At 52.6% G+C, this 13,980-nt stretch overlaps 1 protein-coding gene across 2 annotated transcripts; it reads right to left on the reverse strand.

The window, feature by feature from the left end:
* Nucleotides 1-3,889: 3,889 nt before the first annotated feature.
* On the reverse strand, nt 3,890-9,774 carry RGS16 (regulator of G protein signaling 16). Of its 2 annotated transcripts, none has more exons than XM_059412729.1 (5): nt 9,575-9,774; nt 8,521-8,631; nt 7,658-7,719; nt 7,206-7,372; nt 3,890-5,798 (listed from the first exon to the last, which is right to left on the reverse strand). In XM_059412729.1, exons 1-5 carry the CDS (start codon nt 9,616-9,618, stop codon nt 5,577-5,579), a joined length of 606 nt encoding a protein of 201 aa, XP_059268712.1. In that variant the 5' UTR covers nt 9,619-9,774; the 3' UTR covers nt 3,890-5,576. The 2 variants fall into 2 exon arrangements, with proteins under 2 accessions (XP_059268712.1, XP_059268711.1); XM_059412728.1 differs by having other exon boundaries at nt 7,658-7,722; nt 9,575-9,773.
* Between the last annotated feature and the right edge of the window lie 4,206 nt (nt 9,775-13,980).

A 13,980-nucleotide genomic window follows, 5' to 3' on the forward strand; every position in this document is an offset into this window, starting at 1 on the left:
TACCCACTGGTTCTTAACAGTTATTCTAATTATTATCATCTATATTAAACGTTCACATATTTACTAAAATGCGTCAGTAAACAAAACTATAAATTATATCTCTTGGATACCATTCCTCTGGAAGAAGCCAAACAAAGTAGGGCAAAAGTCAAGCAATACCAAGGAAAACGTTTGCATTGCCTGATATGGCCACAGGGAGGCAGCAGAGGGCTGAGGGATGGGCCAGAGTTGGGGGCCCTTCCTGTCAGGTGGGAGCCACAGCCTGAATTTGGAAAGTGCTGGCTGACCCGGGTTTGAAGGAGCTGATGAATGGCTGAACCCTTGATTTCCTCATTTGAAAAATCTGATGTGATGCTCTGCATGTCAGATGATACACGATATAAAACAGCTGTACTATTCTTGAAAGAAACGTAGACTTGGAATCTGGTTCTTGCATTCTAATCAAGAAGTCAATAAAAGATGACTGTCAGATACCTGTGCATACAAAGCACTGTGCTGAGTACTAGGAATCAGATGATCATAATAATAACTAATATTCATGGGACAACATTGTGCCAAACACTCACTTCATTCAGTGTCCCCTCGGAGGGGTTCACTCTTCTGTCTTCATTTTACTGATGAGGGAATGGCCCTAGTAACTTTCCAAGGTCGTAGAGCAAATGAGCCAGGATTCAGACCATCATGATTCCACGGCCAGGCCTGTGAACTGCTTTGCTGCGGTCTTTTGAATTTGGACAATTTTCTTAAACCTTCCAGGCCTTGATTTCTACATCTGCAATATGGTGATATTGCAGATGTAGGTGCAATCTACATATTATCTAGGTGAATAATATGGCTTCTGATCTTGAAGAGGCCAGTTTAGGGGAAGGAAAACATGTGAAGTGCTCCGTGCAGAATGGGCAGCAAAGTCAAGAGTGTGTCCTAGAATCACAGATGTGGGGGAGATTCACTTGGCGCAGTAGACATCTGGGAGGGCTTCACACAGGAGGTGATGCTTTTGTTGCATTTAGAGGTGGGCATTCCCCTCCACATCACTCCCAGTTCAAAAAAAATAAGAGAGGAAAAGGGCATTCCAAGTAGAGAGAACAGGATGTGCATAGAGGCCATCTGGGCAGGAGACAGCTCAGGAGAGGGACTTGGGTCCGCTCAGGGTGAGCCTCAGATGCCGTGGTCAGATCCGGACTTTCTTTTGGAGTCAAGGGGAGCCATTGAAGGAGTTTGAGGGCAGCCACGACGTGGTCAGATCTGTGCTTTAGGGATAAAGATTGGCAGCATGGGCAATGGGTGGGGGAGGCCAGGGGCGGGAGACCAGGTAGAAAGCTATCTTTATGCCTCAGACCGGAGAGGACAAAATGCTCCTCTAACGAAGTCTTTAGGCCCGGAGAAGAGAAGCTGGACACGACCCGTTTCCAAAACGGGATGAGCTGACATGCAGAAGAGATGGTGCAGCCTGAATTTGGGTGGCCAGTGCCTCTGTGTACATACCAGGGTTAGAGAAACGGGAAGCAGTGTGCATCTGCGGGGGACGACAGTGACCTTGGTTTCAAATGTGTTATGTGTAAAGAACCTGTGGGACAGGTCTGAAGCTCAAAGTTGTAATCTGAACTTTCCTCCTGCTGGATTTAAAACCAATCAGTAACTTAAGAGAGATTTGCTGAACGCTTTTTTGCAAGTCCCTGGGGAGAAAGAGACCTGCCTAGTCCCAGGAGCTCACCACAGGGACAGAAAGGCAGAAAGCAGGAATCTAAGTGCTCCAGTTCAGGTGAGCGTTGGCAGCGGTGGGACATGGAGAGGTCCGTAATCAGACCCAAAGGCTCAGGAAAGTCTACCCAGAAAGACCCTTGATGGCTTTTGGAAGATGCCTCCTTAGCTGATTAAGGAGGTAGAGGACAGCAATGAGACAGCGGGGTGGTCCAGGACAAGAAAGCCAAGAAATGTGAGACAGTAACAGCGAATCTGGGAATAGGGACAGATTTGTTTTCAAGGGACAGGGTCGAGAGTAGCAAGTGAGGTCTCAGAGGCCAGCCACAGCCTCCTTAGGAAATGCTTTCCCTGCTGAGCCAAAGCCTAGAGGGTCCTGGGGAGGGGGCAGAGGTCTGATGACATCAGAGCCACTTGCTAACAGTTTGATCTTCAGGAAATCCCTTAAACCCTCAGTAAAGCATTACAACCTGGACTGCTTTGAACCTGGCACCTGGGACATGTAGAAGGTCAGCAAAGGACTGTTCTCCTCTCTAATGTGGACCTATTACCTTCAGCCACAGCACGGATGCCAAGACCACTTTTTATGTGAGAGGGAGGGTTAGGGGGATGGGGACGGCCCTTGAGGATGGTCTCCCTGGACTGTGTGGCCCGCTAGCACACACCTCCCGCCCCGCCCCTGGTTGTCCGTCATCCCGGTTCTTTTCTCTATCACTCACTGACTACACCTGCCTTCTCCTCCTGGCTGCCCACATAGTTTCAGAAAGCACACGTCTGTGCCCTTGTCTCACCATATTCAGGATCCCTGCCCACTATTGAATAAAAGTAGCTACTGCTTTTGGTTTTCTGCCAGGCACATGGGATGCACTCGAAGGCATGTAAAACGGTGAAAAGACGGAAGGAAAAGAGGACATGTGGATGCCTCCCTGCCTCCCTGGGTACCCAGCTCTCTTCTTCCCCCATCAATCACCTTCCCACACCCATCTCTTGCACACCAGATGACTCCTGATGCTGTAACTGGATTCCCATCACTCCCATCCAACCCCACTGCTCTCTCCAGCCAGCTGCCAGGGGTCCGTTCCTTGCTCCATGAGCTCCAGTTCCCCAAATCACAGGCTAACAAACCTCACGGAGCTGGTGGAAAGACTCCCTGAGATCGGGCCCCTCCATAGCCCCTGACCATATCTTCCTTCTCGGGACCCTCAATTCTGAGTCCCTCCTGGAGATGCCCACAGAAACATCCCTTAGACCTGGGCTTAGAGAGAGAATCCACCTGGTTTTCCAGCCCACATTCCTGGCTGCAGTCTGGTCATTTACTCAGACGAACAATAGGGGAGAAATAAAAGCCAAGAGAAGGTCCAGATCTGTGGATAAACAGGTAATTCAAGAAAGGGCTTGGGAGGATTACAGTAGGAAGACCCTGGGCTCACCCTGTCCCACATGGTCAACTAGATATCATCTACCTGCAAGTGGATAAACCAGAGAGTACAGACAGATAATTCGATAGAAAAGGAATTTCTAAATAGTGGTAATGGGGTGGGGGAGAGGACCAGAGGGGTAAGAAGAGAGAGAACGAATAGGCTATTGGCGAAGGAAGGATTGATACGATCCGTGCAAGCCCAGCTCAACCCTCTGGCATCCTCAGCCCATGGGATGGAACAGTGTCATGGTACAGAGCGGCTTCCCACAGCTCATCTCAGAACCTGTCTATGAAATTATTTGCAAAATACTAATGCTTTGAATTTCTATGAAATCCTAATGCAAATTAAAAATGGGCCAAAGTGAGTTGCCCTGAAAGCTACCTTGTCTAACTTGTCACCTGCGGCTACTGGACCAAGGGGAGCCTCCCCTCGTGCTGTGAAAGGCCAAGTTGGGAATGGTTACTGGGCGAATGACACGGGCTCTCCAATGACAGCAGGCTGACTGGGTCCCTTTGACACAACACAACTGCCCGACGCAAGTTGGGACTATCATCGGCTAAAGGAAGTTACCAATCTCGGGGGCCCCCCTTAGCACCTGGGCCCTTCTCATCAACTCTGCCAGTCACCAGACAAACATGGGTCTTCCCGCTGGGCCTCTGCCTTGACCCGAGAGCTGTGGCATGCGCGGGGAGGGCTCTCCGGAGGCCAGCTCCTGCCCCAGGCTTGCCCTCCCTCTTCCCACCTGCACAGAACTTGCAGCCAGGATCTCGTATTTGGGTTTTATTTTTATTTTACAAGAATATAACATGCTAAAACAGGGAAACAGGGGTAAAGTACATCCTTCTTATCTAGGAAACCAGCTCCATTGTCAACAATAAATAAATAGTTAAGCAGTGAGGAGTCCCTGACAGGCGCGAAGAGGTTCCCAGCACGTTCAGAGGTAGAGTCTGGTGGAGAGGGAGACAGGCTACCAGCTCCCACGGAGATTCTCCAGCAGAGGCAAACTGAAATTACAATAATAAATAACAACACCAAAAACACAACAGTAATAAAAATAATATGCTATGACAATTGTCACAAAACCAACAACACATTATACTTAAATAATTTTCTCCTGGAGGAGCTCAGAGCGTAGAGAGAACAGTGTGGCTTCTCCTGGGGTCGAAGGGGTCGCCTGGTTCATTCAGTTCCTGGGCCTGGGCTCCCGCAAAAGTTCCGTGAGGAAAATGCGTGTTTGGGGTTGCCCTGAGGTGACAAGCAGGTCCTGATTCCCCGCCCCCACCCCAGTTAGGTTCTTCCAAGCAGCCTCTCTCTCCAGCTGCACCCCTGGCTTCCATCTTCCAAGGGCCACCGTGGTCCCTGGTCCAATTTCCCCCAACACTCCAGTAAGTGCACCTCACATCCACAGGAAGGAAACATAAGGTTCCCCTTCCATTCTGGGCATCTTTCTTTCCCTGTTCTCACACCCAGAAAAAATGCTGGCTTAATTTCAACGGAACTTTTGGGAACTGCCAAGAGATTTCTTAGGATCCTTTTCTTCCTCATTCCATACTGCAGAGCCTAAGAGCTGAACTAGCCACTCACTGAGAGGTCCCACACCTTCTGCCTCATGGGCCCTATGGTCTAGGGCAGCACGGGGCCAGGAGAGGGCACACCGCCCCCCCACATCAGGCCCTCGGGGGGCCCTACTCATAGATGGACCTTGCTTCAAGCACAGGGCCGGGGACCGCCTACAAAGGTCACCAAGAGCACCAAGATTAATTTCACAGGAGCACAATGGCCCCTTTTCCAGGCTCTCTACTGATGTGGAAAGGGGCTCAAAAGGCCAGTTTTCGATGTATTAAAAAAAAAAAAAATCTCATTTTGGGCAAGTGTCAAATTGTCCTCTGGCCTTGCAAAGACCATGAGGCTGGACACATGTGGGGAAGGGCAAGCTAAGGGAGCCCCAGGCAGCCCGGAGGCAGGTGAGGAGGGCAGAGTGGGAAGGCACCGCATCCGCAGCTCCCTCCTGGGCCCGGGCACCCGGCAACTAGGAAAACAGGATGTAGCCGGAGTCAGCTCCTCCCCGGAGGAAGAGCTGGTCTGACTGTCCTGCTCTCCTTTTCAAGTTTCCTTTATCGGTGTTTCCCAGTCCACCCTGGAATAGTTCTTGCCCCGTGGAGAACGACAAGAGCAAGGGTAACTCCTACGCCGCCTTTCCTTTCCCCAGAGAGCCCCACGAGACCCTCATCTTCGGCCCTTATCCGCCGGTCCTGGAAGTGGGGGTGGAGGGGGCCCTCTCGTGCACGGAGCCCAGTCCCACAGTATCTGGAGGAGAGGCCGCTTCCAAAACAGGCTGCCAAAGGGCTTTTTTCTTCACTGTCCTCTCTCGCTTGCTTGGTGGAATCTGCCTTAGGGACGGGTGACTCCACCTCTCCCCCCGGGCTGGCTCCCTCCCGGCCATGGCCACGAGGCTCAGGTGTGCAGGGGCTCTGCGTGGCTGCTGCTGGCCAGAGAGGCAGAGGCGGCCGAGGCTTGAGCCACCAGGTCCCGGTAAGCAGGGGACTTCAGGAAGCGTGGATAGGAGTCCTTCTCCATCAGGGTGCGAGTCTTCCCCTGAGCCACGTCAAAGCACGTGGCCGTGGCAGCCTGCAGGTTCATCCTGGTCAGCTCCCTGGTCTCGTGGTCTATGTTCACCTGCGGAAGGAAGGCAAGCACGTGGGTGAGGGGAGGGTGGGCCAGGCAAGGGGTCCAGAGGGCCACAGGGTTGGTGGGGGTGGGGGAGGCTGACAGGCCTGAACCAGGAACCTGGGGTCTCCTGAACTGACCATTAACTGGCTTTTCAACTCTGGGCCCGTCCGTGCAATTGGACGCAGGATCTGCCCTCCGATCTCCCAACGTTATCAAGGATGTATGAAGAAGGTATACAGATCTAACGCCTTTTCCTCCCTGCCTTCGGACAGTCCTGGTTCAGTTCTCCGTCGCCTCTCTCCTCAGGTTAACGCCAGAGCCTGCTAACTGGTCTCTCTCCTTCACCCTCACGCCTGTGGCCGGTTCCCTAGCCAGCGGTTAGAGTGAGCCTGGGAAAACTCAAGTCAGGTTGCCAGCAGCAGTGCTGTCCTCCTGTGTCACTCAGAGGAAAAGCCAGCGTGTGTGCTGGGCCCACATCTGGCCCCCTGCCCCCTGGTCTGACCTCTCCTACTCGGACTCCCTCCCTCTCTGAGCTCCTCAGGCCCCCTTCCTGCTGGCTTTTGCACTTGCCATTTCCAGTGTTGCAATGTTCTTCCCTCCCTTCTTATGTGCATCTGTTCATTTGTCACCTAAAGGGGTGACCCACCCCTCACTTCCCTTTGTAAAACAAAAAGACCTCACATCCGGCCAGCCTGTACTCCAGGGCTCCCTTTCAAATCCTGCTTTGCTTGGGTCAGAACACGCACCGTCCCCTGACACGTTATTTACTCATTTAATCGGTTATTGTCATCTTCTCTCAATAGTAGAGACTTCTTGTCCCTGCTATGTCCCCAGTGACTATAACCGTGCCTTGCATGTAATTGGTGCTCAATAAGTCTTTATGGAATAATGTGGAAAAAATTAAAGGGCTCAGAAAAATACAGAGAAGGCTACAAAAGCAAGGCGTTACTATTCTCTCTCCACAAGGTGGCCCCACTCGCTTTGCCAAACGCTGGTGGCAGGGAGCCAAGACCAGAGGGAAGTGCAAAAATTCACCACCCACGGACCAGTCAGCCCGAGGCAGGTCAGTCAGGAGACGGAACCGGGTCACACGAGGTCCCCAGGTTGACCCGTCTCTCCGCTCGTGTGTTTTGAGCCTCTTTGCAAAAGTGGGTATGAACAGAAGCCAGAACCCCTCCCTGCCAAGCCCTCCAGCCCCCCTCAGCGAGTCTGAGGGTGACAGCAGCCCGGAGTCCCAGGGCGCCTGGCTCTCCTAGTCTCCGGCCACAGAAGCCCATTCAGCCCTGTGCCACATAAGATCGCTCGCTCTCTAAAGTCAACCCTTCCCTGACTAGACCACCCCCAGCCCCAATCCTCGGCGGGGAAGGGGCAGCCAGGGTCTGGAGGAGCCCCGGAACCTGCTGAGGCTCTGACCTCCTTAGGAGCTTCGCTGCGGATGAACTCCTCAAAGATCTTGTGAGCCCGGGAGGCCAGCTTGGTGGCCGAGCGGAGCTTCTTAAACTCCTCGCAGGCCAGCCAGAACTCCAGGTTCTCCTCGCTGAACTCCGTCTTCAGGAAGGCGTGGAAAGCGGCCACTCCATCTAGGGTTGAGGGGAGAGAGGGAGAGACAGGTCAGACAGCGGGACAGCAGGGAATAAAAGAAGAAAGACGGCAATTGTGGTTAATGGTTCTATTTTTAGGATGTAATTTTCTTGAACAAGGACCTGCCTTTGTGTTCTGAACAGAGGCTGGCACACTAGGGGATCATTATTATTATTACTACGACTATTATTTTGCCCATGCTTTTCAGCATCCCTCAGGCTGGCTCCAAAGCACATGGGTACACATGTGCCATCCACAGACAGACACAACAGGGTCCTACTCACTTTTACTGCTCAGTAGCAAGTCAAATGACTCTTTCCACCCCAGCACATCTTCTGAGAAGTTTCTGCTAAAAAAGAAAAAGAAAAAAGAAAAGCCAAGATTTTCATTTTGAAAAAAAAAAAAAAAAAAAAAAAAAAAACAGCACAGGAATACATAGCATAAATCCTAGCTGGAACTCTGATGGAAGTTGTAGGATTCACATCGCTGGGTGATTATTGGAGCTGACTTCTCGAACTCTTAATTGAGGCTATAGGTGTTTTTCTAGAGCACAGTTCAGTAACGAGAGACCAAATTCAAGGACCTTCTGCCCCTCAGTAAATAACCCTAAGATGGTCTCTTCGTTGTCCAAAATTTTTTCTCTTCCTCTGACTCTGAACTTTGTTTTCTACACTTCCCTCATGAAAAGCAGGACCTCAGGGATAGAGATGAACTCTACCCATAGCGCCAGAGACCAGAGCAGTACCTGGCAATTGAACACTGGTGTTCATGTGAAAGGGCTTGTAGGCAGAGTGCACGCTAATGGAGGAAGAGTCATTGACTGAAAAGCCTCAAGTGTTCACAGACCCTGTCCTAGCCCTGGCTGCATGGACAATGACATCTCCAGGTGGGGGAGTCTGGTAACTAGACATTCCAACCCTGTCTGGTAACTAGACAGCCCTGGTCTGTCGGTGACCTCAGAACCCAGGCGCCCCCTATCCAGTCACCCATGGCAGACAAGCAGGAATCTTCACTAAAATCTCCAGGAAGGGGTCACCAAGACCCACCATTCATGTCCTAATTTCTCCTTGTATTTTCTTTCTTGTGGCTCTTTCCCTAAATCTGGCTCCCTCCCCTCCAGGGCCCTAGGCCGGCTAGTGGGGCTTACCCCTCTTTGATGTGTTTGCTGCTCCACTCAAACTTGCCAACGCTCCCAGTATCAGAGCCCAGCTCTGATTTGTGAAGAAAGATCCCCAGTCGTGTCTTGAACTCTTTGGCTCTGAAAGACAAAGCAGGAACATGTAGGGTCCTACACTGATTCAGCCAAAGCAAAAAGGTTTATGGGGTCCCAAAGAGTTTAGACTGGTGTCCCCTCATTCCAGCCTCAAGGGTCCCTGGGAAACTTCAGCTGTTCCCAGGGCTTAAACTCTGCTTGGCTCTTAATATCACCAACCCAGAACAATGAAAGTAATCCTTTAGCTGTTTCTCAGTAGGGCTTAAACTTTATGAGTTTAGAGCACAGCACATGTGGGCTTTTCCCCACTTAAGCCACACTGCTCTATCTTTGTGGCTGTTGGTGAGCAGAAGGCAGTTCAGCACCCTCCATGAATATTTTGGGAACTGTGCGGAAGTTGATTCCTGCTTTCACCTTCTTCATCTTTTCCTTCCCAGCCACCAGCTCCAGCAAGGACGAGACGTGGTTCAGTAGCTCCCTGGGAAGTGGGCACATTCCTCACCGGGTCCCCCCGCCCCCCTCCCCAAAAAAAACACCTCCCTGCCTTCTCAGGGCCCAGACAGACCACGCTCCTAGACCTGGGCTGTGAATGGGATTCAGAGCCCACAAATAGAATGAAAACCGAGTGCTGAAGAAACTAGAAAAGGGAGTTCCGCCTGCCGGTGCCACTGAGCTCTTCTGCAGCCCCGTCTTCCGCAGGTCGGCTGAGGACTGCCACTCCTCAGAAGATGGGGAATGACAGAGCAGTGATTCCTTTGCTTCCTGCGGTTCTTCCTTCTCCCTCCTCTCGGCCCGTCGCTGCTCTAAGACTCTAAAGGAGGCATCTGAAAACCTGGAACCAAGGTGACCTCTGCCTCTCCACTCAAGTCGCTAGAGTCCCATTCTCCTGCCCGCCCGGTCCCCAAGCCTGTCCCTCCACTCCCTAAGGACTGGTGGGACTTGGACTTGCTGCGGGCAGCTGGAAGACCCACGGACAAGCTCCTCGTACCTCTCCAGGCAGGTGGTGGGGAAGGCGGCCAGGGTCCGGCACATGGCTGCGGGTTCCGGGCAGCACGTCGCGGGGAGGATGGTGACGGGCTCCAGCGGTCACGGCGAACGAGAACCAGGGCCGGCGGCTGGCACTATCCAAGGCTTCTTGGCTTTATCGGGTTGCACGCGCGGACTCACCGCTACCCCGCGGCTTTTATTCCCTCGGAGGGAGCAGGGCGGGGCTGAGGGCTGCCGACCAATCGGAGAGCGGGACGGCGAGCGGGGATGAGGGAGGCGGGGCCCAGGAGCTCGACGGGGCGGGGCGCCCGCAACTTGCCCCCAGCTGGGCGCACGCGGCTGCCCTCTCCTCCGGGCTGCGCCGGCGTGCGGAAGGAAAAGCGGCGGGGAAGTCACACGGCCCGAGAAGCGCCCACTCAGTTTAGTAGGAAAAAAACCCGTCCGCCTCTAGTAAAAGCAGAAAACCCGCTCAGCGGCAGCGGGCGGATTTGCGTAGGGGGTGGCGAGCCGGGGAGGCACGCACCGCGGGGATCGCAGCCTGCGCCCGAACCTGCCCGGTCCGCGCGGACAGGAGCGGGAGGCGCAAGCGGCGCAAGGCGGCGTCGGGGTTACACTGATTACTCCCCTTTACTGTGCTCCTTCACGCTCGTGGGACTAAGGAAGCCCTTTACCGCAGCTCGTCATCGCCTCTCCTCCGTTTCGGAGACGAAGAAACGCAGTCAGAAAGTTAGAGACCTACCCAAGATCAGAGGGTTGGAATTAGCAGATCAATGGCCGGGGGTGGGGTGGGGGCGGGGCTGGACGCTTTCTTGAGCATCTGTGCGCCAGGCATCTTTACTAAGAGTCAGGTTAAATAATTTGCTCAGCGTTACGCAACCAGAATTCAAATACGAATTTACTACGCTTTTTCCACTGCCCTCCCGGCCGAAATTAGAATCCCCACTTCTCTGTAAACTGATGAATGATCCTGGGTTTAAGCAGCAGCTAGTTCAGTGTCCTTATCTCTGAGGTCAAGGTAAGAAATGCCCTCCCTCTCTCACCTTCCCATAAAGGCCTTACAGCTCCCCTCGCCTCCCACCGTTCCCCCTCAGTTCTCCCTTGGGATTACTATTAATGAAGTTGTCTGTGAGGTTTATAGTGTGGAATCCAGAGCTGGGTTTCTAGGTTTCCAGTCATAACTCCACCACCTACTGATAGGAGACCTTGGGCAAACTTCGTAATCTTTCTTTGCCTCGGTTTCCTTATCTCTAAGATGAACATATGGTACAGCTATTTCATAAAGATGTGAGGATTACGTTAATTCTTAGTTTGAGTTCCCCAGGAGATGGGAAAGAGTTGCCCTGAGGCAGAGTCTTGCTGGGGAGAGTTCTCAGACCAGAGAGAGAGTGAGAGAAACAGGGTTGCTCAGAGGGAAGAGTTAAATGCCAGGTTGCTGCAACAGAGAATGCAGTTGGCCCCAGGGCCTTTGTACGCATTGGCCATTCATTGGATGTGGTTGTCCCAAGAACGTGGCTTAATCTTAAGCAAGGCAACCCCCTCTGTTAAGGCCAGAGGGACTGTGCTAACAGCCTACAGCAGACAATAGGTTGGACAGTGAGGGCTGAGGTCCCAAACAGGGGATGATGGTCGTGTACCGCAACACCCACAGTAAGATGCTTAGATCAGTGCCGAGCACATAGTTAGCACTCAATAAATGCTAGCTCTCAGGCTTACTTGCTAGGGACACAAGAATTGCTAGACAATAAGGAAAAGAGGTATGTTTTTTGTATCTCTTGCAATTTAGGTTTTTATTTCATGAGGGGCATCTAGGAGTTGCGGTTCTCCAGCAAGGCCTGGAAATAAAGGGTCAGAATAGAGAAAGGGAGATTAGAGAAGAGATCCCCAGCTTAGACAGCTGGGTGAGACAGCCCAGAAAAGCTGGTTGGGGAAGGAAAGGTTGAAACCACAAAGGGGGAGGGGACAGGAAGGCCTGGAGATAGTAGTTGGGCAAAAGAGGCCCAAATCAGAGCAACGTGTGGGGTTATCTGTCAAAGCAGATTCTCTAGTTAACCTAGGGCCCGCAGAAGGTGACTCAGTTCGTCAAAAACATAATGTACCCCGAAGAGGAGCGTCAAACCTTTCCCCAACCTGCCAGTGGGTTCGTAGACAAGGCCGGTGCGGAGAAGCTCACACGTTGGCAGCTCCATACCGGGTGCCAGCGATCCACCCCCCACCCCCCATCTTTGGTTCTTTGTTTCTCACGAGGCCACAACTGGGTTGGCCTGGAGCAGGAGGGCAAGGGTTGTGGTGTGCAACCAGGCAATGGAAGGACGCCTTTTAAACATCTGTGTTTCTCAGCATAATCCTCCATCCATACAAGGAAGCAGCCCACCGCCCCACCAGCAGGATGTTCTCTGGAGGCGTGGGTCTGCTGAGGGGAGACCTCCTGTGTCACCTGGGCTCCTCAGGGGCCGGGGCACGACTGTATTGTGCAGCTGCCAGGTGGGGACGTGGGTGGTGTCTGGGACAGCTTCTCTTCAAGCGACGAAAACAAGTTTACGGATGAAGCAAAGCAAATGCTGGTTCCTGCCCTCAGGAGTGCCATGTTGGAATCAGCCCAGACATGGCCACAGCACAACAAAAATCGTGATTATATTCAGAATCTCCCTAAACCTTCCTGTTCCGTCTGCATCCCTGTGAATAAGCCAGAGGAGCCTTTTAATTTCCATTTTGCAGACAACACAACAGCCAGTGCCTAAGGTGCGCTCACTTAAGTGCCCTGCATCGGAAAAGAGCTGAATCAGGGCCAGCTCTTCAGATTCCTGAGCTGGTGCTTTCTCCCACTGGACAAAGAAAGCAAAAGAGGCGAGAGAGACAAAGCACATCCAATCCAAGAGCACAAAGCTCTGGGCTCAAGAGGAAGAACCCTTTCTGAGTTCAACCTGCCTCCCGGTTGCCATGGTTACCCCTTCGGTTTCCAGGCAGAAACTTTTTGAAGTTCACAATATATCCCAAATTCTCTCGCCAGCAGGTAGGCTGGTTCACATCTGCAATTTCGGTAATGACTCGACAGTTGCTGTGAATCCAGCAAATTGAGCCCACCTGTGAGCTGCACTAGCTTTGACATGAACCTGACCTCGTTTTTTTGCCCAGCACTCGCTGCACAGCTGTGCTGTGTTTCATGGAGGGTGTGGGGACACAGCTCCACAGCCTGGGTCATCTGAGATCGGGATTAACTATCCCATGACATCCCAGCCACACTGCCCTCCACCCGCCTCTGCTGCTCCGTCCACCTCATCCCCAGCCCCATGCTCTCCCCCGAGTGGAAGTCCAGGGACGACCTTTAGCTCCTGAAAAGGGTCAGGGGAAATGGATACACTTTCTCGACTTCTGACTTGGCACGGATGGTCCCCCACAGGGGTCTGGATGTTCCCAATTCAATCATCGATCCACTGATAAATACTTATTAAGAATTTATTATGTTCCCTAGCCGGTGGGGAAATCACACAGCTTTTAGGCTCTTTGCTGAGTTTAATGACCTTCTGTTTCCTCCTCGCGGAGGAAACGGAACTAGCACGGCAGGGCAGGAGAGATGAAAGGAAGTTATTGGTAGGAGTTGCAGCCGAAGGCCTGGAAGGGGCGAGATCAGGGAGGGTCTGCCATGTTGAACGACGAGTGAGTGGGGTTTGCAGGATGGAATACAGCCGGAGCGTGCTGGACGCGTAGGAAGGAGGATGCCCCGCGTGGGAGATAGAGCTACGAAAAGCCAGTTGTAGTTTGGCGGTGCAGAAAGACTTAGGAATTCCCTAGATACAGCAGAGGCTCTCAGGCATGTAGGTTGCACATCGGATGTCACTGATAGAAGCCGAAAAACAGCTGAAGCAACATATATCGTGAGGCAGCTCAGGAAAGAAAGAAATCCCCTCCTGAAGATGGGAAAGAGGGACCATCGTCCTGGAGGGTCACGACAAAAACTTCAGGCACTGTCCCTCCTGGGCGGGGGGAGGAGTTGCAGGAATTCAGCCTGGATACAAGAAACAGTTGCTTCCCCCTCCCACCCCCACCCCCCATAATCCTTCAGCGCACTGGGTACATCTCACTGTGATGGCTTTTTTATGCTTCTCCAAATTCTCTTCCTCTTTCCTCCCTCCTGTTGGGAGGAGCTCTGGGGGAATGGGAGTTTGGGAGGCCTGCTTTTCTCTCCCTAGCCAGGCCACCGACCCCTAGCTTCCAAGACAGGGCAGCCTCAGCCACTTGAGGAGGAGGCTGAAAATTGTCAGCGGTACCCATGGCTTAGAGGTGCATGTCTAGACATGTCTGGACTCCTCTGTATGGCATAGGCGGCTCTGACCATCTGATGTCATATCCGTCATCTTTTCACCCTAAATCCCCACCAAACTCAGCAGTTGGCAGGCTCCACCCCGCCTT

Source organism: Mustela nigripes, chromosome 10, assembly GCF_022355385.1.
Source record: "Mustela nigripes isolate SB6536 chromosome 10, MUSNIG.SB6536, whole genome shotgun sequence".
NCBI classification, from domain to species: domain Eukaryota; kingdom Metazoa; phylum Chordata; class Mammalia; order Carnivora; family Mustelidae; genus Mustela; species Mustela nigripes.

Coding starts and splice junctions, on each gene's coding strand:
- RGS16 (XM_059412728.1), bottom strand. CDS start 9,618: ATGTGCCGGACCCTGGCCGCCTTCCCCACCACCTGCCTGGAGAG. Junction 7,373..7,657: donor CTTGCTACTGAGCAGTAAAA/GTGAGTAGGACC, acceptor CCTCAACCCTAG/ATGGAGTGGCCGCTTTCCAC. Junction 5,799..7,205: donor GCAGCGAAGCTCCTAAGGAG/GTCAGAGCCTCA, acceptor TTCCTTCCGCAG/GTGAACATAGACCACGAGAC.